The sequence below is a fragment of the Lipotes vexillifer genome, unplaced genomic scaffold, assembly GCF_000442215.2.
Source record: "Lipotes vexillifer unplaced genomic scaffold, Lipotes_vexillifer_v1.1 scaffold428, whole genome shotgun sequence".
NCBI lineage: Eukaryota > Metazoa > Chordata > Mammalia > Artiodactyla > Lipotidae > Lipotes > Lipotes vexillifer.
In genome coordinates, this window is record NW_006781879.1 from 782648 (window position 1) to 808676 (window position 26029).

General features: G+C 40.3%; 1 protein-coding gene across 1 annotated transcript in view; it reads left to right on the top strand.

Annotated features, from left to right (window-relative positions):
• Positions 1-26029, top strand: part of CDKAL1 (CDKAL1 threonylcarbamoyladenosine tRNA methylthiotransferase) — a 667990-nt gene that overhangs the window by 627979 nt on the left and 13982 nt on the right. The window contains exons 15-16 of the mRNA XM_007454853.1: positions 3309-3392; positions 6387-6551. Of these exons, the coding sequence (XP_007454915.1) occupies positions 3309-3392; positions 6387-6551 (249 nt within the window). The remainder of the gene's footprint in view (positions 1-3308; positions 3393-6386; positions 6552-26029) is intronic.

Consider the following 26029-nt stretch of genomic DNA (forward strand, 5'->3'; position numbering starts at 1 on the left):
TGCTGAACAGCCATATTGTGCAACCAGAGTCACAAAGCTTATGGAGACCATTATCTTCAACCTCTACATTCTCAGAATGTGTGTGTGTGTGTGTGTGTGTGTGTGTGTGTGTGTGTATACAAATAGATATATTCTATAAACTCAGGAGTTTGTTCATTTTTTAAATTACTCAAGCAATCTTGTTGTTAACTTCCTCTTCAAAGGGCTTGTCTTAAGCCAGTGATGTAACCTTGTATTCCTGCCAGAGGTTCCAGCTGTTAGGGAAGGTTCTGAGAGGGATGGTGAGTAGCCCAGGAAGCCACCTTCTCAGCAGAATGTCAGCAGAGAGTAGATGTTGCAGAATCTCAGAGAAGACACAGTGTACACCCATCATTCTCTAAGGCAAACTGGTCCCTCTGGGGCAGTGGTCCCCAGCCTTTTTGGCACCAGGGACCAGTTTTGTGGCAGACAGTTTTTCACGGACTGGGGGGCTCTAATGCGAGCAATGGGGAGCAGCAGATGAAGCTTCACTCACTCGCCCCCCACTCACCTCCTGTTCTGCCACCCTGTCCGTGGCCCAGGGACTGGGGACCCCTGCTTTAGTGGATTAGCTCTGCCTTTAGCATAATAGAAAGCTGGGTGGCTGTAGTCCTAGTGACCTAAGGGTAACTGTTGCCCTTTCTCTTCTGAAGCCCTGCTTTTTCCTCTGAGAACAGGACTTCTTTGCTGGATAGGAGAGGCATTCTTAGGTAAATCAGGATGATTATCCTAAATCTTGTTACGTGGTCTTTAACCATACTGGGTTATCGAGTGGGGCTGGGGAGAAAACACTGGGAGAGCAAGGAGGTGGCTCATTGAAAAAAACATTTGAGGCTAATAATACGTTTGGCCCATAAGTTTCCTTATTGTCACCAAGGCAAAGTTGCCTCTTCCAGAGTTCCAGCTGAAACCCGCCCCCCATTCCTTAACTTACTTGTTGTTTTTATTTTTATTTTTATTTTTATTTTTTTTATTTTTTTATTTTATTTTTTTTGCGGTACACGGGCCTCTCACTGCTGTGGCCTCTCCCGCTGCGGAGCACAGGCTCCGGACGCGCAGACTCAGCGGCCATGGCTTACGGGCCCAGCCGCTCCACAGCACATGGGATCTTCCCGGACTGGGGCACGAACCCACGTCCCCTGCATCGGCAGGCGGACTCTCAACCACTGCACCACCAGGGAAGCCCCCCCCCCTTGTTGTTTTTAAGGTTATTTGAAACAGTTGATTCTCTTAAAGGTCATATTTGATAATTCACTTCATTGCAACTTCATTCTTAAAAAAAAAAGTACTACGTAGAGCATTTATTATTTGTTTTTGTTGGATTTTTTAGGGGTTGGGGATAGACTGCATCCGTTTTTCATCAAAGTCCTATCTTGCTTATGCTCATTTTTGCTCAGTAGCCTCTGGGGAACTTTAAGAGCCTCACCAATGAGACAAAATCCATAGTTGAGGGAACCAAAAGGGTGATTGGAGAGGTGTTTGCCACTATAAATTACTGCCCATAGCAATTTTCCTGAATCCCTTTGGCAAATAATAGTTAAATACTCACACACAAATAGTTCTCTGATGGTTGATCGAAAGCCCTGCCCTCTACTGTATAAACATAGCAAGTCTTTCTAACTCAATATGTATATATTACTGTCATCGTTATTCTCTCCAGATAAAATGGAATAGCCCAAAAATGATTACAACTGTCCACATTAATTCCAACAAGAGGGAAAAAGCGGCATACGTTTTCAGTGGCTCTGCTCTCTCGTATTGTTGTTAATTTCCTGAAAACTTAATGTTAGATGAAGTGTAATTGCAGATTTCCTTAAGAACCATTGACAGATACTTATCTTAAGTTATAAGCAACTCGCACTGTGAAATGTGTGCAAACATTCTAAGTTTCCTTCCAGTAGAATATACTTCAGTGAAACGCAATATTCATCAGTCTTTTTTAATAAACAGGGCCATTAAAGCTCAAAGTAGAAGCTGGGAGTAGTTCTTTTGTTTCTCCTTGATCTTTAAAAGAGACAATAGTGCGGGAACTTTTCACTGGTTTTCAAGGAATGAACTAAGTTAAGTGTTTGATAAGTATCCTAGAGACCTTACAACCTTCGGCTAAGGGAGCTACATTTGAATGAGAGAGTGAAAAAGAGCAAATTATGGTGTATTTAGGTATTAGCATTGTATAATGGACAGAAGAGTTTGGTGTTTTTGTTTTTTTCTTTTTGTTAGGTGGTCTATTTAGTGCAGCTGTGTTTATGTTTCCTAAGGGGTAACTGCCTGAACATGGTGACAGGTCCCTACATATGAGAATAGGGATTTCGTTTAAAAAATCTTGCCAATGTGCTTTTAACATAGAGGGTTGTATTTATCAAGTAGCAATGGCAAAAATGATTCCAGGCACAATCATCCAATACAGCTGGTTTGCTAAATCAGACATTTTGACAATGTTGTAAAAAAAAAAAAAAAAAGTAATGATACTTTAAATGTTGCATTTCACAGTAGAATAAAGTTGGAAATAGTAGACTGTTTTAAAATGGTCACATTGCTTTAACCAACGTTTTGGCTGATTTAACTTCTTGGTTATTAAAAATGCATGCTTAAATTGTAAATATAGATCCTGTAGAGAATTAACAGTCCCCTATTTTTGCTGTCTTTCTCTTAAAAAAATTAAATGAATATGGGGTCATGCCTGCAGCAAAAAGAGACAGTTGCCCATGACAGAGAAAATGTCTATAACAAGTAAATAACTGAATTAATCAGTGATTTCAGAATTGCATGTAACGTGTGAAATGTTTAGGTACAGGGACTTAATGACTAGTTTTTAAGGCATTTTCTTTAGTGTTATATCCCTCATAACTCAAATTAATGTTTATTACCACTTTCATATTGCCAAAATATTTTCATGAATTTGGATTAGAAGCAGCTTGTTCTGGCTTGTTTTGCAACTTTGTTTCAAGAAAAACAAAGTGATATTTAGAAGATTTTTGTATGTCTTAGAAGCCTTTAATTATCTAAATTATGTTGAAGAAGGAAATAAGATCAAATTTTGTTTCATAGTTCTGTAAGAAAATAAGATTTCGTTCTACACTAATTTTATATTACTACATAGATAATAATGTCTTTCTGAAAATTTGAATCAGTGATTCTTGTATTGGCTGTTAAGTAGCTAGCAATCTGGAGTGTACTTTAAATTCAAGAAGACACGACTTACTGGTCCCTAACTATTTGGGTTGGCATTTATTTTGGACGCTCAGGTGTTTACCCGGATCTCTCCTGTTTTCCTCCCCTTCTCTCCACAGATTGGTGAGAGACAAAAAGTGTTAGTCACAGAAGAATCTTTTGATTCCAAGTTTTATGTTGCACACAATCGATTCTATGAGCAGGTAAGAGGTACTCCCATGTTCTTAGGGTTTCTCCAAAATGAGAAAGACTTCTAAAAGTAAATCAATTTAAGCGAAAGAGACTTAAAGCTGGGGGCGGGGGGGAGGGGTAGAATCTTGTCGCAGGAAGGCTATTTTATAGCATCAAGCCAACCAGGCTAACGTGGGGCTTTATCTTTGTGGCTTAATCTCCAAAACATTCTATACAAAGGAATAAGTGAGTTTTAGTCCTCATTCATCTTTGACAGGACCAGCCTCTGGCTTTGCAGAGTTTGGAACAGGCAATTCTCACTGCCAAAATCCCCACAGCCTGGCAACATGGAGGGGAAAGTTCTGTCCAGAAGACAGGAAGGATGTCTGTACCGGCGACATCAGCCTGGAAGGGCAGGGATTTCCTGTCCCTGTCACAGCACTCACACAGGCTTTTGATTGGTTGGTCTGTTGGCTGGCTTTTTTAGCTTTGTTTAGTTTCAGGTGTTTTTTTGTTGTTGTTTTTTTGTTTTTTTGTTTTTAACTTCCACATTGATAAAAAATGCTGGGGGCGAAGGGAAAGGAGTCTGTTCGTTGGACTCAACTCAAGTTGGGTGAACAACTCTGGAGACCAGCATAAGGATCAAACTAACTTCACTTATGAGAGTTTTCTTCGAGGCCAGCCTGAAGGGCTCTCCACTCCCTGCCCGTTAAAGTAGCGTGCTTTGCCCCACCAGCAGCCAGACTTTGATTTTAGCATTTGGGATTCCACTACCCCAGGTGGTAAAGCAATTCAAAAGCGATTGAAGAAAACAGTGCCTCCTTCAGGGGCCATGGACCCTGGGAAGGGCCAAGGAGGAGGTGTAATATGCCCCTCCAGGTTAGAGACTCTCATAAGGGCATAGGGATTTCATGGGTCATCCCCGGATCGTATTCGCTTTTCTTAATATAAAGTGAGTTTTCCTACTTTTCTTTCTTTTTTTTCCCACTCTCATCAAATGACAAGTGAAATTTTTTTCTGTGGGTCATGGCTTGGGAAGGCTCTTCAGGCCAGCCTGGGCAAGTCACGTAAGGGATGGGCAAGGGAAGCCGACTGCCCATGTTAGAAGCAGGGAAGCCGGAGCCGGAGGGGCCTCCAGCATGGATGTTCCATGTGGAATCATCTCAGACTGGGCACTGGGTCCTCAGGGAAAGTGGTGGAGCTTTTCATGGCGCAGACTGAATGTGCCCTGTTCGGTCCCCAGTAGAGAGTACAGCTGAGGATGGATTCCGAACACTCCATGTCTGAGCTGAGTCTGTCTCTTCCCCGTTTTCCACCTCAGTAATTGACTCCAGAGAGCCATTTTCCTATTCAGGCCAAACTTCTGCTCAGCCCTCGGGAGGAGCTTGGTTGTATTTTGGTTGCCTCTTTCCTCTCCTTTCTCTTGCCATCTGGGTTTTCGCCTCAGCAGGGAACTTTTTTCCCCTTCATTTTAAAGGCGATGGCATGCCTCATTAGCTGTTTCTTCCAATGTAAAGCAGTCGAGCTTTTTCCAATTATTAAAACCGGAGGGAAAAAAACACTGAGCCCTTCATTCAGATCAAGACAGCAGATCAAGGAGAGTTATTTTCCCCGAGAATAGTACCAGATCTCCCAGGGATAGTTTGCTCTAGAGATTTTCTTGTTTTATAAAAACTGATTTAAAAGGGCTTTCACATCCTGATACTAAAGCTTTTTTAGTCCATTTGCTTGCCACGAGTAATCCACCACCCAGGTGACCTTTCTTCCTATACTTTGATGAAGCAGTGTACTCAGTGGTCATAAAAAATCAAACTCAGAAAGACCAAGATCCATTTTTGCCTCTCGGAGAAATTGGCTGTGGAACTTCTGGCTCTCATCTGATTTTTCTTTTTTTCTTTTTTTGGTCTCTAAAACCAAGCATATCAAGGATTTCATAGGAATTATTTTCTAAAAAAAAGATGACTTCCAGAAGATTGTATCTAGATATCAAAGTATTGCTGGATTAGAATTAGTCTATTTATTTTGGATTATGACTTGAAAAGATTGGCAAGTAGCTCCAGTACTGAAATAGAAGTGTGAGGGAGACATAATACATACAAACTACCTGTAGGTCCAAGAGGAGGGGAAACATTTGCTCGAGGTAAACAAGTACCTCCGTCAGTATTCTCTAGTGGAAAGGGACCATCTGACAGTTTCCTGTGAGCCACAGCCAAAGTACCCTTCAGAGGAGCTGGTTCTGCGTGGAGGTAAAACTAACAAATACATGCTTTTCATAACAGAGCGAAAGAAATGAATGGCAGCCATCAGTTAAAGGAGTCATTTAGCTCCAAACACCAAGGTTTGGAATATTGAAAAGGTGGCTTTGAAATATTCTTCCTCTTCCCCCAAAACACACACACACATGTGCACTTGCACACACACATATTCACCCAAACATGCGGGCCTTTATTTGAAGTGGCTGCTCAAATCCTGACTCTGACAGCAAACTTGGAAGGTATTAAAAGTATAAAGCTTTCATCGGTGGTGTCCCAGTTTTCTTCATTTCCTGGGACAGCCAAGAGTCAGATATCAAAGGCCTCTGTCCAAGACTGACTGGCTGATGCCTCGGGCGGTTCCAGGCCTGCCTTCCACGTGCCCTTAGGACCACAGGCATCCCACAAGGAGAGAGCGCTGTCTATAGCCCCTTACCCCTCTCAGAAATGCCTTCCCTTCCTGCTAGATCCCCAGGTCCTTGAGCATCTGGAAGATAGAGCCCACTTAGGATGGGATCCCCAAAGAGAAAAAGGACATTAAGGGACAAGTGAGGAACTCTGAATAAAGTATGGACTTTAGTTAATAGTAATACACCAGTATTGGCTCATTAATTGTGACACATGTATCATACCAACATAAGATGTTAATAAGAGGGACACTGCATCTGGGGTATACCAACTCTCTGTGCTATCTTAATAATTCTGTAAATCTAAAACTGTTCTAAGATAAAATTTTATTTTTAAAAATTAAGCCTTCTCTAATTTTTTTTTAAGGTTTTAGTGCCAAAGAACCCCACATTCATGGGGAAAATGGTCGAAGTGAACGTTTATGAATCAGGAAAACATTTTATGAAAGGGCAGCCAGTTTCAGATGCCAAAGTATATGCGCCATCCATCAGCAAACCATTAGCAAAAGGAGAAATCTCAGGTTTAACAGAGGTGAGTAGAAGACGCTTTTCCTCTCTACCCTGCAAGTAAAACAGCAGCTCTGGAAGCACAGTGATTTCCCACCATGTTTCTGTTATCATTTATAGTTCCCTTTTTATGTATGCATGAGGCTTTAATCCTTTCTGACAGATTGAAATCTGAATTAGAAAGATGCATTTATGCTGATGCCTATAGCTTTGCTTCTCTGCCTGTGAAAGGAATAAGCTGTTTCTGCTTCTAGGCTAGAAACAGAGGGCAAAAGCCATTATTTTCAGGTGATAGATTTAACACGGAAGATGATCTGATCCAGTATGTTTCTGTGTCAGTAGATCCTCAGTGGAAGGGGGTAAGGAAAGGATAATTTTTGTGCTTTGCAAAGCTGTTTGTAATATAGTAAAAGCCTACATACAGTTAAACAGGCATTAAACCATGTCAGTATATGTGGTTATGGTGCCTTTCTCTAGGGTGTTAGCTGAATATCTGCTTGAGTAATGTGGAGTGAAAATTAAACATTTTTTTCTTTCTATAAAAAAGTAACCTGACCCCTATTTTATACCTTGGTAAATATGGCTGTTTGCCAAGCTCTCTCTTACATTTCATTGAGCTACAGCTGTAAAAGCTGATGGAGTGTGAAATGAAAATGTGTATCACATTTCTAAGCATCATTTGATGTCCTTTCTTCAACACAATTGTGAAGTGGTTCCCAAAAAAGGTATATAGTGATGACTTAACATTCAGAACAATGATGAGTGATATTTATCTGGCTATATAATTCTAAAATTGTTTTAATATATGTATTATCTTTTCCCTCAAAAGAAATGTCAAGGGCATGTTAATTAAGCTTTAGGAATCATGACAAAGAAGTTCATATTATCTATATTCTCGCTTATTGTGGTGGTGGACTCTGGAATCCAAACATGAGTGACACCTCTCATGAGCTTGACGAGGACATGTGAAGAATCTGTGTGTATAGCCATCTGACTGATTATGGAATGACGTAGGCCAGCCTTTGTCAAAACCCTGCCAAGTGTGTCATCCTGTTCAACCAGGACTGAACTCTCACACTTGATAAGCATAACCATTAATGTTTGCTGTTGTTTAGAAAAAAGTCATACACCATACGTGGGGCTTTGGATGGATGGCCAGGAAGGAACAGTGTAATCCAGCATTTAAATTACATTGCTAGAGACTTGGCTTTTGACATGTTAACTACCTACTTCAGAAATTTTTAAAGGAAGTGGCTTTTAAAATTTTTTTTCTGTGTTTCCTCACAGTGTGTTTTACAAGGTTGATTTTAAATCGCCACAGTGAAAAGGACTTTATGACAAATGGCAGTGGTGGGCAAATTATTATTTCAAGACCCTGCCTGCTTTAATTCCTTCATGTAAGCCTATTGAAAAGGGTGGTATTTTTTTTTAACATCTTTATTGGAGTATAATTGCTTTACATTGGTGTGTTAGTTGCTGCTGTATAACAAAGTGAATCAGCTCTACGTATACATATATCCCCATATCCCCTCCCTCTTGTGTCTCTCTCCCCCCCTCCCTATCCCACCCCTCTAGGTGGTCACAAAGCACGGAGCTGATCTCCCTGTGCTATGCGGCTGCTTCCCACTAGCTATCTGCCTTACGTTTCGTAGTGTATATATGTCCATGCCACTCTCTCACTTCGTCCCAGCTTACCCTTCCCCCTCCCCGTGTCCTCAAGTCCATTCTCCACGTCTGCGTCTTTATTCCTGTCCTGCCCCAAGGTCCTTCAGAACCATTTTTTTTTTAGATTCCATATATATGTGTTAGCATACGGTATTTGTTTTTCTCTTTCTGAATCTGTATGACGGACTCTAGGTCCATCCAGAAAAGGGTGGTATTTTAAAACATCACATTAGTAATACACAAAAAAGGAAAAGCAGTACCCTTTCACTGGTTCCTTAACTGTAGTGTTGCTTTCTAAAGGGGCAGAGCCCCATTTAAATCCCATGGGCAGCTTTTTCCATTCTCCTCTGCCTCCCTCCAGCCTGGGAAATGGTGTCACCAGTTCTCTCAACAGCCCTCCTCTGAGCCGGCATGACCCAAAAGCCCTAGGTGAGACGAGGATAAAGGTCATTGGACTGCTGGCCCTTCTGGGCCTCTACGAATTATAGTTTGATTGCATGCGTGAGGCCAAAGGGTTAGGAATATTGATTTGGGCATTTACATTAAGGGAAACATCAGGCAAGTCCTTTATCACCGTTTGAGACTTCATGTAAATTAATGAACATAGCTTTACGCTTCATTATTTGTCCGCTTTTAAAGATATGCCAAACTCGGGGTCAAAAATCCTTCCTTAATGAATTTGTCCTGGTATTATAAATGTTTTTGCTAATGATATGAACCAAAATAAATTAAGCAGCAGGAGAACAGCTTCCATTTTTATAGGATTTAGAAGTAGATGATAGAGGTTATAATCCTGTCTCAGACATTTTGAGTCTTTGAGTACTGATAAAGGTGCCGGAACTCTTTAGTGAAAACAATGAGCCTCACTCTGTGGATGAAGTGTGGCCCTGGAAGCAGTTACACCTGAGTTTGCATCTGGACTTGCCAGTTTACCCTAGGCCTGTGACTCCTCTGAGCTTTAGTTTAGTCTGTTAAATGTGACAATAATGTCTGTTTCATAGGGTTGTTGAAAGGAATGTATTCAATAGTGTATGTAAACCACCTAAAACTATTTTGGGGACGTAGTAAATAGTTACTAAGTGGTTATTTTCCCTTTCCCCCAAATCTAGCTTCTCTAGAAAGAGCAGACTCTGCAGATGACCGTGGTACTATCAGCTTTGGTCTTGTGATCACGCAGTGCACATTGCATTGGAGTGGGGGTGATCTATTAGGGTAATTTATTCAGTGCCAGAGACACCAATCCCGTCAGAATTTCTATCTTCTTAAATTTTCTAGGCTTTTTCTGAGTTTTTCTAGAGTAATAACCTCCTCATACACACTTTGTAAAGAAACCTAGAAAGGCCAAAGCATCTAAAGCAAAATATTGTGTAAAAAAAATTATTTTCCATAGTAAATGTATTTCCTTAATTGAGAATTTTAAGATTATTCTTTAAGTGTTTATCCCTATGCTACTTTGGACTTACTTTGTCTCACTTTAGGCACTGTTGACCTCTTTTGATAAAACTGGTGAGAGGTATGACAGACTAGGGGGAGAAGCACAGGCTGGGTAGGAGTTACGAGATCTGGATTATAGGACTCTGGCATTTGCAGTAACAGACTCTTCGACCTTTTGTATATCACTTAGGTTCCCTGGACCTCGGTTGTCTCTAAGACTCTGTGATTGAAATATTTCATTTGACAAAAATGGATTGAATGCATATACCCTGTGGCAGGGCTTTGAATTCTAATTCTGTTCTGTAAATATTAATAGAAATCAGGCCTTGTCATTTTCAAATAATAATAGTTACATAAATGCCCATAACATGGTGGGAAAGGAAAGCTATAGTAAAGTCAAAAGGTTACTGCCCTCTCAGAAATTATATTCTAATAAGAACAGCATATAGTAATATCTTTTTATGGTTATTAACTATTCCTCTTTTCAGTTCAGTTAGAGGAATGGAGGAAGAGAGGAAGGGGAGAGTAGGATAAAGAGACAAAATTAGTCTTGTTTATTTTTAGGGAAGGTGGGAGCCAAAATGCCACCTCTAACCTAATAGGGAACATTTTAAAACAAATATCATTTAAGGGTAATTAATTTCAGAAAAAAGGTTATGTAATAATTATCCAATGGAAGGCATTGTAGAGTTCAAAGGGATAAATATAAATCAAAGAAAGGATAGATCATGCCCTTTTCTATGGAAACTGTCAGGCAACTTTGTTCTTAGGAGGAAGAAGAGATGGGAGGAAGCAGGGGACACATAAATTTTCATAGACGTTCCAGGACAGTGATTCTCAAGTGTGGTCCCCAGACTTGCAGCATCAGCAATAAATGGGAACTTGTTAAAATGCAAATTCTTGGGCCCCAACCCAGACCTGAGCCAGAAATTCTGGGAAAGGGACCCAGTAATCTGTTTTTTAACAAGTTGTCCAGGTAATACTGATGCAGGCTGAGGTTTGAGAGCCCCTCTTTCAGGAAAATGATTCTCAAGTGGGAAGGAGTGTTTGATATTTGTGAAAACAGTATGTTTAGTGAAAAGGGCCAAAAGAGTAGGAACTTGGGGGAAAAACAGTTTTACGATGTTAAGAGCATGATATTTTTACCATGTTCTCTCGTGGAACCTAAATCTGTGTTAACATATCCAATTTAATGTGATGATCTTTTTATATAATTCATGTTTCTTGGAAAATTACTGTGCTGTTCAGGCATTCCATCTGAAGAAAATCTTTGGGTAAACAGGACCTAGTGTCACCTGTACCAAAATCCATGACTATTTGATAATATGAAAAATCATTTGAGAGCCATCATCAAAGAGTAGAATCAAAAAGCGGTTTTGCTTGAATTGTATTCTGGAAAATTTCTATTACAGAAAATTTCAAGCATATATGAAAGTAGAGAGACTAGTATAATTATCCCACATACTTATCGCTCACCTTTAACAGTTATGTCATCTCTGCTCTTATTCACCCCCATCCCCCTCTGATTCTTTTGAAGAAAATCCCATTTACCATTTTATTTCATCAAGGTATCTATCAGAAAATCTCTCTGAAAGATGAAGACTCCTTTTAAATACAGTATCAAATCTAAAATAATTAGCATCAGTTCTTTATCCAGTTAATGTCAACACAGTGTTCAAATTTTGCAGTTTTTTAAGCAGTTTGTCTGAATCAGAAGGCAAATCAGGTCCACTCATTGCAATTAGTTAGTATGTCATGTAAGTCACTTTTAATCTATAGGTGTTCCCTTTTCTCTCTCTTTTTTTCTCTTTTTGTATTGCAGTTTATTTGTAGAAGAAACCAGGTTGTTTGTCCTGCAGCATTTCCCACAGTTTGGAATTTGCTAATTGTATCCTCTGATACAGGCTTCTCTGTTCCCCACTTGTTTTATAAATTGGTAGTTAGATTTAGAGGCTTAATCAGATTCAGGTTTGAGTTTTTGACAAGATTACTTTGTGTGATGCTGTGCGTTTCCATTATGAGGCGTAGAATGTCTGGTTGTCTCTCTTTATGTGTCAGTGGTTGATGAGCATTGCCTAGATTCATTGAGTCATTAGGGGTTTCAGAATGGTGGTGTTCTAATTCTGTCTTCCCTTCCTCATTTATTAGCTAAAAGCACTTCCATGAAGAGAAACTTTGCCTTACTCATTTTTGTTTACCCTGAGGTACATTTCTGACAGGAAAGGTGAGATAAAGGCTTGATGTCTTTCTCTCTGTTTACGTTTTAAAACTTTTGAGTTGATTCTGTAACATCCTCCAAAAGTAGCCAATGAGGGGTTTTTTAGTATTATTATAAACTCATGGATTTCGCATGTTTGATATGGTTTTATCCATTGCAGTTACTATATTTAATTGGTGCTCAAGTAGCTGCATTTTTGGAGAGTGGAAGCTCTTCAAATTACCTCCTCAATCCTTTGACACAGCTCCTGAAGTCTTTGATAGTTCCTTTGCTTTTTGATGTGACAAGATGTTCTAGGCTCATTCTTTGCTCCAGACCTGGAATCAGCCATGTCTCTAAGGAGCCTTGGTTTCTTTTAGTTAAACAAATGATATTTAGAGCCTACAGTGTGGGCTATTTAATTGGTCATTATTTTTATACCTTTCAGCAGGTGGAACTACAAAATCCCCCCCCTTTTTTTTTTCAATTCATACTAATGCTCCCATCCAGGTCAAATTCTGAAATTTTCTGTCCTGCACCTATAACTTCTTTCTTCCATCCCAGTTCACAGTAACACAGTGTAATTATTCATTTGCTTTATCCTATAATATTTACGTAACTGCCTAATAATAACTATACCAACACTGTCACCAACAATATGATCACTGAAAGCAGTTTAGGTGGTGGTGGTGGTTTTTCCACTGGTTTTGTTCATAGAGTGCATCCCACTAGGGATGTACAGGCAAAAAACGGTTCTAAAGGCACCCGAAATAATTCTTCATATAGTTATACCAACAAATCATAAGTAGGAGTATTCATTTTCCATTTCTTTGAATTTTTAACTCTTAATTTTGTTTCATAATTATGTAAAATACTTTGCAAAATCAAACCTACAAAACTGTGTTCTGAGAAGTCCACCTTCTACTACTCCTGTCGCTTCCACCCTGTTTCCTTTCTTACCTATTTAAGGAACTGATTTTGTTTGTTTCAGTTTTCAGTTTATTCTTCCAGTGGTTTGTCTTAATAATGTAAACATTTATATATATTACATACTTTTTATTACCTTCTTCTTAGATAAATGGTGGATACTTTTGCTATTTTCACTTAGCCATATATCTTGATGGTTACTGCCTAACTGTATTTAGAAATTCAGTGAATGTTTCTAATGATTTTTGTTAGGCTGTTAAACAAAATACCTGAAACTCTATATTGCTCTAGCACCTGAGTTGAATAATATTACCCTGTATGAAACCCAATACCCTTTTGGTCAAAGAAAAGACAGGCAGAATTACCTTATAGAGAACACTGGCTCCTAGACCTACAGGAGTGGACCGCAGCCTGATGGAAGGCATTAAAGTGGCCAGAGAAACAATAGGCCAGAGGATAGAAGTGGTCAGACATGCAAGCAAAATAAGGAAGGTCCAGAGCCAACACTGGCAGAAAATACCTGTGTCCCAGAAGAGAGGCTGCTTTGGCTGGTGGACTTCAAAACGTCAGAAAACTATCCCTGTTTAGAAATGAATGCATCTGGTTACCTTAGCCTGGTACCATTATACACATGATTCATTTACTTCCCTTTGTTGAGTCCATGATTACCAGGCCACCCTCTGAATATTGTTTGCCTTTCCTATGCAAATCTGCCTTCCTGAAGGAAGAAAATAGATTTGTTCAGACCTCTGTAAATGTGCCGGTCATAAATTGGCGTTCCAGTTTTATACACTGGTCTCCTGAATCCCACCCACGTGATCCCTTCTGTAGATGCTGAGTGGTTCAGTTTCTGAGCTTTCAAGGCTGTGAGCCAAACCCTGGGCCATGTTAAATCCCCTAAGGGAACAGATGCCACCCCATGTGGCCTCTGGAGAGATTGCAAGGGATTTTTCCTCTCTGTACCTACTCTGCATTGCCGTTGGCTAAATACTCCACGCCTACTGCTATGACGCAAAGCCAGTATTTACGGAGTGTTTATCATGGGCTAAATACTGTATCTTACACAGGTTCACTCACAGTATCCCCATAACGCTGTGAGGTAGGTACTATTCTTATCGCTATTTCAGAGATGAGGAATCTGAGCATCAGTAACTCAGTAAATAATAGCAACTTAGGGCTTCCCTGGTGGCGCAGTGGTTGAGAGTCCGCCTGCCGATGCAGGGGACACGGGTTCGTGCCCCGGTCCCGGAGGATCCCACATGCCGTGGAGCTGCTGGGCCGGTGAGCCATGGCCGCTGAGCCTGGGCGTCCGGAGCCTGTGCTCCGCAACGGGAGAGGCCACAACAGTGAGAGGCCCGCGTACCGCAAAAAAACAAAAAAACAAAAACAAAAAAAACTTATCCGAAGTCACAAAATTAGAAGGTGGGAGAGGCAAGCCAGGATTTATTTCCCAGTCTTACCAATTTCCAAGCCTGTGTTCTTGTTTTTGAATTGTGGTAAAATAGATATATAACATAAAATTTACCATCTTAACCACTTTTAAATGCACAGTTCAGTAGTGTTAAGTACATTCACAAGTTGTTCAGCCCATCTGCAGAACCCATTTGTTTCATCTTATAAAACTGAAAGCCTGTACCCACTGAACAACTCCTCATTCAGCCCTGCCCCTGGCAACCACCCTTCTGTCTCTGAGCACACATACGAGGAATCATAGCAGTATTTGTCTTTTTGTGCCTCGTTTCTTTCACTTAACGTAATGTCCTCAAGGTTCATTCCTGTTGCTGCATGTGTCAGAATTTCCTTCCTTTTGAAAGCTGAATAATATTCCATTGTGTATTTACACAACATTTTGTTTATCCATTCATCCATCGGTGGACACTTGGGTTGTTTCCACCTTGTGGCTGTTGTGACTCATGCTCCTGTGAATGTGGTTGGACAGATATCTCTTTGAGATTTTGCTTTTAATTCTTTTGAGTATATACCCAAAAGTGGAACTGCTGGATCACATGGTAATTTTAACGTTTTTAGGAACTGCCATACAGTTTTCCACAGTGGCTATACTGTTTTACATTACCCCCAGCAGTGCACAGGGGTTCCAGTTTCTTTCATATCCTTACCAGCCCTGATTATTTTCTGGTTTTTTGGTAGTAGCCATCCTGATGGGTATGGGATCAAGCCTGGGTTTTTAATCCCAGGCCTATACTACCTTTCCTTTTTGAGTTGCAGGAGTCTTATTTGACAACTTCTAGACAGCAAGAAGTTTTATATAACAGAGAAGCTTACACTAGGTACAAAAAAGGAGAGGAAAAAAAATGATGAGAAAAGGGACAGTATTAATCATCTTCTCTGTTCTGTTAAAAGTGGTTCGAGTTGTGAGTTTGCCTTAGGAATGCATGGGAATGTGAGCGTTACTGCTGCTTGGTAAAGGCTAACCAGGTTTACTGCTGAGGCTCTTTCTCCTTTTACGGCCCGTGTTATAACAAGTCACCTGAATCCTCCCATTTCTAGGATCGATACTTAAGAAGTCAGAGCTATTTTGTGCCTGACAGAAGAGACAGAAGAAGAAAATTCTCTCCTAATTCTAAACTTTAAAGTAGTCAGTTTTATTCCAGAGTTTTCCTCTTATTAGTTTTATTCCTAGTCACAGAGAATTGCTTTAAAAAAAGAAGAGGTAGGGTGGCTTTGTGAAAAGAGCTCGAGGTGTGGGTTCAGGTTACAAGTACAATTCCTGCGATGTTGTACAGCACACTTTCTTCAGTCGGTCTCTTCATCTGTAAAACGGGCATGACTAATTCGCAGAAGATTAAATTAGATAATGTGGACAGTGTGCCCAGTGCATAGTACATATGTTAATATTTGATAAAGGGATTCAGTAAGTATACCTTTAAAAATCAGTGATTTACTGGCTTCTATTTTAATATTTTTACTTTAACTTTTCTGAGTGGTACTTTACTTCCATTGGTCGTCACTATACAACACAGTATAGCAAATAAGAACTTGGATTCTGGGCTCTGATCACCTGCATTTGAGTCCTTGTTTCACCACAAGAATTAGACCTTGGGCAAGTTACTCAACCTCTCTCTACCTCAGTTCTTGCCTCTGGAAATGGGGGACATAATAGTACCCACTTCATAGGATTTACATGGAAATGGCTTAGCAATCAAGAAATGTCAGCTACTGTTACAGTAAATGTTGGCTACTGATAATAATAATTATCATTATTAATTTGTGATACATGCTAGGGCATCATTTTACTTTAAGCAATGAAGGTAAAAGTTGCATAATCTTTTATCATTTCAAATGTGATCGTCACCCATTGGTTTCCTACAAAATGGCAAATGAAACCAGATTCATTTAGGGGTCCTTCCACACAGTGAGAATGACAAATTCACAGAAAGAGGCTCAATAACAATCTTACAGCACTGGCTGTTCTTACTGACAGGCATTTCTTCCTCTTATTCCTTATGCCCCCTTTTAAAGGAGAATATTCTAGAATGGAGACCTGGACCTACCCTGTTTCTCACAAGGGAAGGGAAGACTGCCCCAGGGTGCCTGGCTGCCACCTGTTTCTCATCTGTTGGGACTTTGATTCTAATAATGGATTCACTTGAGCAGTTAGATAGCTCAGCACCAACACAGCCAGCTGCCCTCAGAAAGGAAGCAGAAGTTTTAAAGGGTGGCATGGTTTTGCCTCATTACCAGACAAAGGGCCGGCAGGATATTCAGGTGTACTGAGTTTTATGTACAAACTATACTATATTTTCAGAGCTTTGACCCTTAGAAAAGCATTGTTAAAATCCTTTCCTCTCCATCTAACATTCATTTCCAAAACTACTGAAGTGAAAGGGTCTATTAGTTCAGGGCCAGATTTGAAAGCGCATGAAAACTGCATTCATGAGGTCAAGAAATGGCTTAACAATTAAGTTAAAACAGTTGAAAGTGGATCTAATTTCAAACAGATCAGCTAACCGTGTTAGAAGTAAGTGAGGGTGTGTTTCTTCCGATTTTTCCTTCCACCCCCAAGATACTGGCTCCAATCCCGAGCAATTTTTCCTAGTTGTTTTTTTTTTCCTCTTTAACTTTATATAATATTGAATTCTTCATTGCCCATATGTTAAATTGTTGTCACAATTAAAACTGTAGCACATTTAATATTTAGTCCATTTCTTCCTTTCATATGGCTTCTAATTAGTTCCATTTGCAGATCCATTAGGACATATTTGGGTTTCACAGTCTAGATACACAGCTTTTATTCTATGCCCCTGAGCTGTATTTTACTGGGCATTACAGCTGAACTTGTATGATTATGTCAGTTCAAAAGGTCTTCAGTATGTTTGCAATACCTTCCATGCACCAATTTGAGTACCATCATCAGAGCGAGCTGATGCTAAACAATTAGCTTTCATTTCACTTGCATCACTAACTGTACGATCACTGACGATAATTTTCCCCCTCCAGAGGTGAGGGGAATTGCATGCATCAAGGAACTAATTGTGCCTCGATGATAATAATAATAGCTACTGTTTAGTGAGCCTCTAGTATGTGCCTTGGTGTTGAGGCTTTTTACCTGTATTACCTCCTTTTTATTATTCTGGCCTGGGTTAGAGCAGCTAGAACACATGAAGTGTCCTTTTTTTTTTTTTTTTTCTTTTTTGATGTGGACCATTTTTAAAGTCTTTATTGAATTTGTCACAATATTGCTTCTGTTTTATGTTATTGGGTTTTTGGCCACAAGGCACGTGGGATCTTAGCTCTGCGACCAGAGATCAAACCCACACCCTCTGTACTGGAAGGTGAAGTCTTAACTACTGGACTGCCAGAGAAGTCCCATGAAATGTTCTTTACATGGCTGTGCACACTCACAAAGAGACATCATAGGGTGGGATTGGTCAGGCACTTTCCCTTCCTCTGCATCCTTTGCCCACAGTCGGAGAAGTGGGTAGAAGGAGCTTGAGGCAAGGCCACAGGCAGACTCCCGGAGCTAGGAATGGCTGAGGGCGAGAGAAAAGAATGAGGCCCCCCAGCCTGAATTACTCACAGATTGAACGTGCAGGTAATGCCTGGCTTCTTAGGATATGTTTTAGTACTTATTGAACATGATATTATCTAAGCACCGGACTAAATATTGGAGATAGAAATAATGAATAAGGTCTCGGCCTTTGAGGAGATTTTAGTCTGAATGTTCTTCTGGTAGTAATGCTGTTCTGTTGTGACCCTTTTGGGGAGGGATTGGAGTGAGAGAGAGGGTCCTATGTGGGTGCACTAGCTACCCGATGTGACATCATTGCTCTGGTGATTAAAGTTTTATGGATGATTCTTACCACATCTAAGGTGTCCAGAATTGCTCTTTTGTTCTCTCATTTTGACTACGTTACTTTTCAGACTTTTTACTCAGGCATCAATTACCAGTGCCAAAGTATGACCATATGTCTCGGTTTGTCTGGGATGGTCCTGGTTTATACCTGTTATCCTGGTGTAATTAATAATAGTGCCCATTTTTCATTCTCCAAAGTACCCTGGTTTGGATGATAAATTATATGGTCATCCGATCAATTCATAAAGTAGACCCAGCACTTTGCCAAGCACTGCTTGGGGCCAGCAGTCTTAAGGTGTGATCCTTGCCCTCAGGGAGATGGAACTGTAGCTGGGAAGAGAAGACAGATGCTTGTAAACCACAATCTGTAATATGTAAAGTGCTAAATTGAATGACATCAGATCATAAGAGACCGGAAGATAGGAGACCTCTGTAGACTTGGGGTATCGGGGAATGTATAGGTCAGTGTTCTTTGACGACAACAGGAAACAGCTCAGTTAGTTTAAACAGAAAGGGGTTTAAAAAGGAATAATAGATAGTCCACAGAATAATTAGAAGGGCTGTGGAGCAGACTCTTCGCTGAATTCTCTGACAGTAACACCCAAACCACGTAGAAGCTGCTGGTAAGATATGTGACCTCTGCCCCTCCTGCCCCAGCAAGTTAGCCCCAAGCCCTGACTGCTTCCTCGCGAAGCTTACTTCACAATCCAGGTCTCAGACCTGTTGCATCTGAGTGCGGAGAACCGGGGTCTCAGGTTTTGTACCCTAGGGACAAAGGAGGATGGGAAGTGTTTCTTGGAATCTGTATTAGTGAGGTGGAATTTACAGTGTGGAGACTGTCAGTGTGAAGAGAGTATTCACACAGTTCCCACTACAGAGGGTTTCGTGGATGTGATGGGATCAGAACTGGACTTGGAAGGTGAGAAGGACTTAATCAGGGAAGTGAAGAAGGAGATTTTTCTCAGTGCAAAAGGAACATGAGTCAAGTGACAGGATGCACAGGAATAAATCTGGCTTTCCTTGGGCATCTGTAAGCAGATGTGGGCAATTGGGAGCAAGTGTAAAACAATGTTCATTGTGAAGAGTGGGCCCTCAGGGCTTTGAAGTAAAGTAGCACGTTATACAATAAAGCACATGTAGTAGTCCACAGTAACTTAGGCTGTGCTGCAGTAACACATTAACCCTGAAATCCCATGCTTAACACAAGAAAGGTTTATTTCCTACTCATACTACAGCACATCTGGCATCAGGGATTGTCTGCTCCACCCAGGCACTCAGGGACCCAGGTTGCCTATATGGAGAACCAGGCTCTTCACTGCCTCCGCACAGGAGTGGCACAGGATATTCCTATTTATGTCTGTTGCCCACAACTATTCACATGGCCCCACCCAATTTCAAGAGTTTGGGAAATACATACTTCTGTATAAATAAGATAGAGAAGACATGGATGAATACTAGAAGTTTCTACCATGCACGTTGGCACATTTTTGAGCACCAGCAAAACAGTGAAAGTAGCGTGTGTGAGCAAAAGTTCACAAGAGCAGGGCCACCCTGTCTGTTCTGTTCACCACCAGCTTCGGGGCCATAGCACAGTGCCTGGCTCAGAGCTGGTGCTCTGTACATACTTGTTGAATGAACTTGGCTGTCACTGATACGCAGGGTGGAATAGAGGGTTTCTTGACCAGAGGCAGGGAGCTTGACAGTACGTGATAGGTTGATGTCATCTATTACTTCAACTTAGGACATTAGTATATTCTTTAAAAGCTAAAAAAATCACAGTCAAGCCACCCAACCTGCTCTTTGAAGTCATTTGACATCTTGATAAGCAGATTGCAAAAACCCCTTTTTAAACTAATGTTAATCTTGCAAATTTAAATTCTTTTCATGGGAACTGTAGGGATGAGTACTTTTAGAGCCAGGCATGCTTCTAACCATAAATTTTCAGCCGATTTCTCCTGTCATATTCAGAGTACTGACTTTGAGTTGTGCCTAAAATAATAGAACCGTGAACATCTCTGTTTTCTAACATAGTTTTGCCATGTTTGAAATTTAAAGGGCTTTGGAGAAATAAATTTTCTCCTGTCCCTCAGTCTCCCTAGTGTAATTCTATAAAATTACTGAGAAACATAAATGTACAAGCCATGTGTCAAGTCAACAATTATCTGGTAGGAAGTCAACCTATAAAAATAGGATCCAGTAACTTTCAGATTTGCCACCACTTGAGAAAGAAGTCCAAAGGACAAAAAAAGCCAAAAACGGTTGCAGATTTATCTTAGCAAGGTCAGTATTTTCCTTCTAGAGGCCCCTGGCTCCCAGGGATTCTTTCCTGCAAACGTCCACTTTGAAAGAATAGAGTATCCCTCAAGCACATAAACTTTGTGGTCTTACTGTCTAGATTTTGGAATTTTGGTTTTATCCCTTACAACTGTGTGCATTGGCTGTTCACTTACCATCTCAAGGTATGTTTCCTCTTTTATAAATTGGGGATAATAGAATCTATTCCATAGGGTAGTTTTGACAATGAAGTGAGATAATGCATGGGAAGCACTCAGTAGTACTGGCACGGAGGAAGTGATCAATGACTATGTGGTACGAAGTTGGTGGCATGGTGATGATCACTGAGGATTTATTTGGGCCTAGTTAACCGAGATGCTAATATCGCATCCATGACATATACACCGTGAGAAGAGGAGTTGGTCATTGGTCTTTTCAGTCATATTTATAACCAACAACAGCGTTTTTTAAAGTATAGTTACCTAAAATAAATACTTGGTGATCGTGTTTCTAAGTTTCTCCTTTTCATTGACTTTGAGTGCTATTTCTTTTCTGCTGTCCTTCAGATGAGGTCAGTTCCTCTGAACAGTCACAAAGCATCCATAGTGTGGGATAGTGTTATTTGCTACAGGCTTTTTCTTTTAAATATTCTTGTAGGAGCGGTTTTTCCATGCTCTGTACTATATAATCTGAAAATAAACACAAACAATCTGCCTAATTGGTCTCCCTGTTTCTACCCTCTATAAAAATCAGATCATGTCTTTCTTGTGCTCAAAATCTAGGGTTCCATATGACCTAGGATATGTACCCAGCAGAATTAAAAGCAGGCACTCAAATAGATATTTGCTCTGTTTGTTGCCAATTGTACTGTATGCCAATGTTCATAGCAGCATTATTCACAATAACCAAAAGCTGGAAACAACCCAAGTGTCCATCAACAAATAACTGGATAAACAAAATGTCTTTGATATGTTGATATATACATACAATGGAATTTTGTTCATCCATAAAAAGAAATGAAGTTCTAGTACATGCTACCACATGGAGGAACCTTGAAAGCATTATGCTAAGTGAGATAAGTCAGGCACAAAAGAACAAACATTATATGATTCCACGTGTATGCAAGATCTAGAATAGGCAGATCTGTAGAGCCAGAAAGTAGATTAGAGGTTATCAGAGGTTGGGGGTAGGAGAGTTGTTTCTTAATAGTTACTGAGTTTTCTGTTTGGACTGATGAAAAAGTTTTAGAAACAGACAGTGGTGATGGTTGTACAACATGGCAAATGTAATTGCCACTGAACTGTACACTTAAAAATGATTAAAATGGTAATTTTTATGTTATATATATCTCACCACAGTAAAAAATATTTTTAAAAAGTCTCGGGTTTCCCATGACACTCAGAGTGGAAGCCAAAGGCCCTGCGATGGCCTACAAGGCCTAGTGCCTTGCATACTCCTCCGTTGCCTCTCTGACATCATCACTTACCCTTTTCGCCCTCGAACACACTGGGCCAGCCATACTGGCCTCCATGCTGCACCTGAGATGTGAACACACCAGGTTTGCTCCCTCAGGAGGGCCTTCCCACTTGCTAGACCCTGTGCGTGGAACGTGCTTCTGTTAGATGCCCACATGTCATGTCTGTCCTCTGCTCCATTCAGGTGTCTGCTGGAGCCCACCTTATCAATGAGGCTTTCCTGAGGAGCCCTCTGTTAAATAGCAGTCCTCACCATCTGTCACACCTAGTACCCCCTCTGTCCTTACTCTGTTTCTCTCCACGGTACATCTCACCATCAGACATACCAAATATCTGTGTTTCTTTGTCTCCAGCTAATACAATGGAAGCCCCATCCATGAGGGCTGAGCTGTTTTGCTTTGTTCACTCCTTTGTCCTTAATGTCTGGAATAGTGCCTGGCATAGAGCAAATGCTCACTCAGTGTCTCTTGAATGAATGAATGAGTGAATGAATATATTTGTGCTGGAGATATACGTGTATCCCTTACTTAAAAAGGATTGCAGAACCAAATATCTGGTCATCCTATATATTACTTAGCTATTGCCACTATAAATGCCTCATATGTAACAACCACAAAACCTTCGTGGGGTTCAGCTAATCTCAACTGGGCACACTCACACACCTTCAGTCATCTGTGGGGTCTCTGAGTGGATCTTCTGATCTAGATGTGGCTGCTGACATGCCTGGTGATTCAGCTGACAGCTGGCAGGTAGCCACAACTGGGACTACTTGGATGAATCAGCTCTGCTCCATGTGTCTCATCCTACAACAGGCTAACCTGGAAACGTCCTCATGGTAAAGGCAGAAGAACAGGAACAGCAAACAGAAATGCACAAGAGCTTTCCAAGCCTTGGCATACGGCATGTTTGATAACATGCCACTGGCCAAAGTAAGTCACGTGGCCAAGATCAGGGAAAGCACTAGGCAGTTATGTGACCGAAGGCACAGCTAGGGGAGCACGAAGAGTTGGGACCATTGCTGTATTCAGTCTGTCCCAACCTATGAAATCCTGGACTTTTTTGCTTGTGAGCTGCACATCGTTCCACCCTCTTTCTGTAGCCCCACGTAAATTACATGCTGCTTTAGCCTTTGAGCCAGTCATCCCAGCTCTACAACTCAATGTCTTGTTTTTAGTTACTGAGTTGTGAAACGGGAAGGGTTAGATCTAGTTTTAAAAATAAAACAAAGGAAACCCCTCATTTTTCACATAAAGAATCCAAAATCTAAAAGTTAGAAGTTAAAGCTCTTTCTCATGGTCTTTGATTAGGAAACTTCAAGTTCTCTGGAGTATGGCAGTTATTCTCTGAAGTGTATGTACCCAGCAACTCAACATTATCACCCATAGGGCCTGTGGTAGGCAGAATAACAGCCTCCCAAAGATGCCTATGGCCTGATCCTTGGAACCTGGGAATATGTCAGGTTACAAGGGAGGCAGGGGATTTAAGGGTGCAGGTGGAATTAAATTTGCTAATGAACTGACTACAATCCTGCAGCCTGTGGAAGAAAAACCATGTTCACAGAAAGACAGACAAAATGAAAAGGCAGAGGGCTATGTACCAGATGAAGCAACAAGATAAAACCCTAGAAAAACAACTAAATGAAGTGGAGATAGGCAACCTTCCAGAAAAAGAATTCAGAATAATTATAGTGAAGATGATCCAGGACCTCAGAAAAAGAATGGAGGCAGAGATTGAGAAGATGCAATAAGTGTTTAACAAAGATCTAGAAGAATTAAGGAACAAACAAACAGATGAACAATATAATAACTGAAATGAAAAATACACTAGAAGGAATCAATAGCAGAATAACTGAGGCAGAAGAACAGATAAGTGACCTGGAAGACAGAATGGTGGAAATCACTGCCACAGAACAGAAAAAAAGAAAAAAGAATGAAAAGAAATGAAGACAGCCTAAGGGACCTCTTGGACAACATTAAACACACCAACATTCGCATTATAGGGGTCCCAAAAGGAGAAGGGAGAGAGAAAGGACCCGAGAAAATATTTGAAGAGATTATAGTCGAAAACTTCCCTAACAGGGGAAAGGAAATAGCCACCCAAGTCCAGGAAGCGCAGAGAGTCCCAGGAAGAATAAACCCAAGGATAAACATGCTGAGACACATAGTAATCAAACTGACAAAAATTAAAGACAAAAATTATTAGAAGCAACAAGAGAAAAACAACAAATAACATACAGGGGAACTCCCATAAGATTAACAGCTGATTTCTCAGCAGAAACTATACAACCCAGAAGGGAGTGGCATGATATATTTAAAGTGATAAAAGGGAAGAACCTACAACCAAGATTACCCTACCTGGCAAGGACCTCATTCAGATTCAACGGAGAAATCAAAAGCTTTACAGACAAGCAAAAGCTAAGAGAATTCAGCACCACCAAATCAGCTCTACAACAAATGCTAAAGGAACTTCTCTAAGTGGGAAACACAAGAGAAGAAAAGGACCTATAAAAACAAACCCAAAACAATTAAGAAAATGGTAATAGGGACATATGTATCGATAATTACCTTACACGTGAATGGATTAAATGCTCCGACCAAAAGACACAGCCTCGCTGAATGGATACAAAAACAAGGCCCATATATATGCTGTCTACAAGAGACCCACTTCAGACCTAGGGACACATACAGACTGAAAGTGAGGGCATGGAAAAAGATATTCCATGCAAATGGAAATCAAAAGAAAGCTGGAGTAGCAATACTCATGTCAGATAAAATAGACTTTAAAATAAGGAACGTTACAAGAGACAGGGAAGGACACTACATAATGATCAAGGGATCAATCCAAGAAAAGATCTAACAGTTATAAATATATATGCACCCAACGTAGGAGCACCTCAGTACATAAGGCAAATGCTAACAACTATAAAAGAGGAAACTGACAGTAACACAATAATAGTGGGGAACTTTAACTCCTCACTTACACCAATGGACAGATCATCCAGACAGAAAATTAATAAGGAAACACAGATTTAAATGACACAATAGACCAGATAGATTTAATTGATATTTATAGGACATTCCATCCGAAAACAGTAGATTACACTTTCTTCTCAAGTGCACACGGAACATTCTCCAGGATACATCACATCTTGGGTCACAAATCAAGCCTCGGTAATTTAAGAAAATTGCAATCATATCAAGCATCTTTTCTGACCACAATGCCATGAGATTAGAATCAATTACAGGGGAAAAAAATGTAAAAAACACAAACACATGGAGGCTAAACAATATGTTACTAAATAACCAAGAGATCACTGAAAAAATCAGAGAGGAAGTCAAAAAATACCCAGAGACAAATGACAACAAAAACACGACAATCCAAAACCTATGGGATGCAGCAAAAGCAGTTCTAAAAGGGAAGTTTATAGCAATACAATCCTAACTCAGGAAAAAAGAAAAATCTCAAACAATCTAACCTTACACCTAAAGGAACTAGAGGAAGAACAACAAACAAAACCCAAAGTTAGCAGAAGGAAAGAAATCATAAAGATCAGAGCAGAAATAAATGAAATAGAAACAAAGAAAACAATAGCAAAGATCAATAAAACTAAAAGCTGGTTCTTTGAGAAGATAAAACAAAATTGATAAACCTCTAGCCAGACTTATCAATAAAAAGAAGGAGAGGACTCAACTCAGTAAAATTAGAAATGTAAAAGGGGAAGTTACAATGGACACCGCAGAAGTACAAAGCATCATAGGAGACTACCACAAGTAACTCTATGCCAGTAAAATGGATAACCTGGACGAAACGGACAAATTCTTGGAAAGGTATAACCTTCCAAGACTGAACCAGGAAGAAATAAAAAACATGAACAGACCAATCACAAGTAATGAAATTGAAACTGTGATTAAAAATCTTCCAACAAACACAAGTGCAGGACCAGATGGCTTCACAGGTGAACTCTGTCAAGGATTTAGAGAACAGCTAACACCATCCTTCTCAAACTCTTCCAAAAAATTGCAGAGGAAGGAACACTCCCAAACTCATTCTGTGAGGCCGCCATCACCCTGACACCAAAACCAGACAAAGATACTACAAAAAAAAAAATTACAGACCAATATCACTGATGAACACAGATGCAAAAATCCTCAAGAAAATACTAGCAAACAGACTCCAACAACACATTCAAAGGATCATACACCATGATCAAGTGGGAT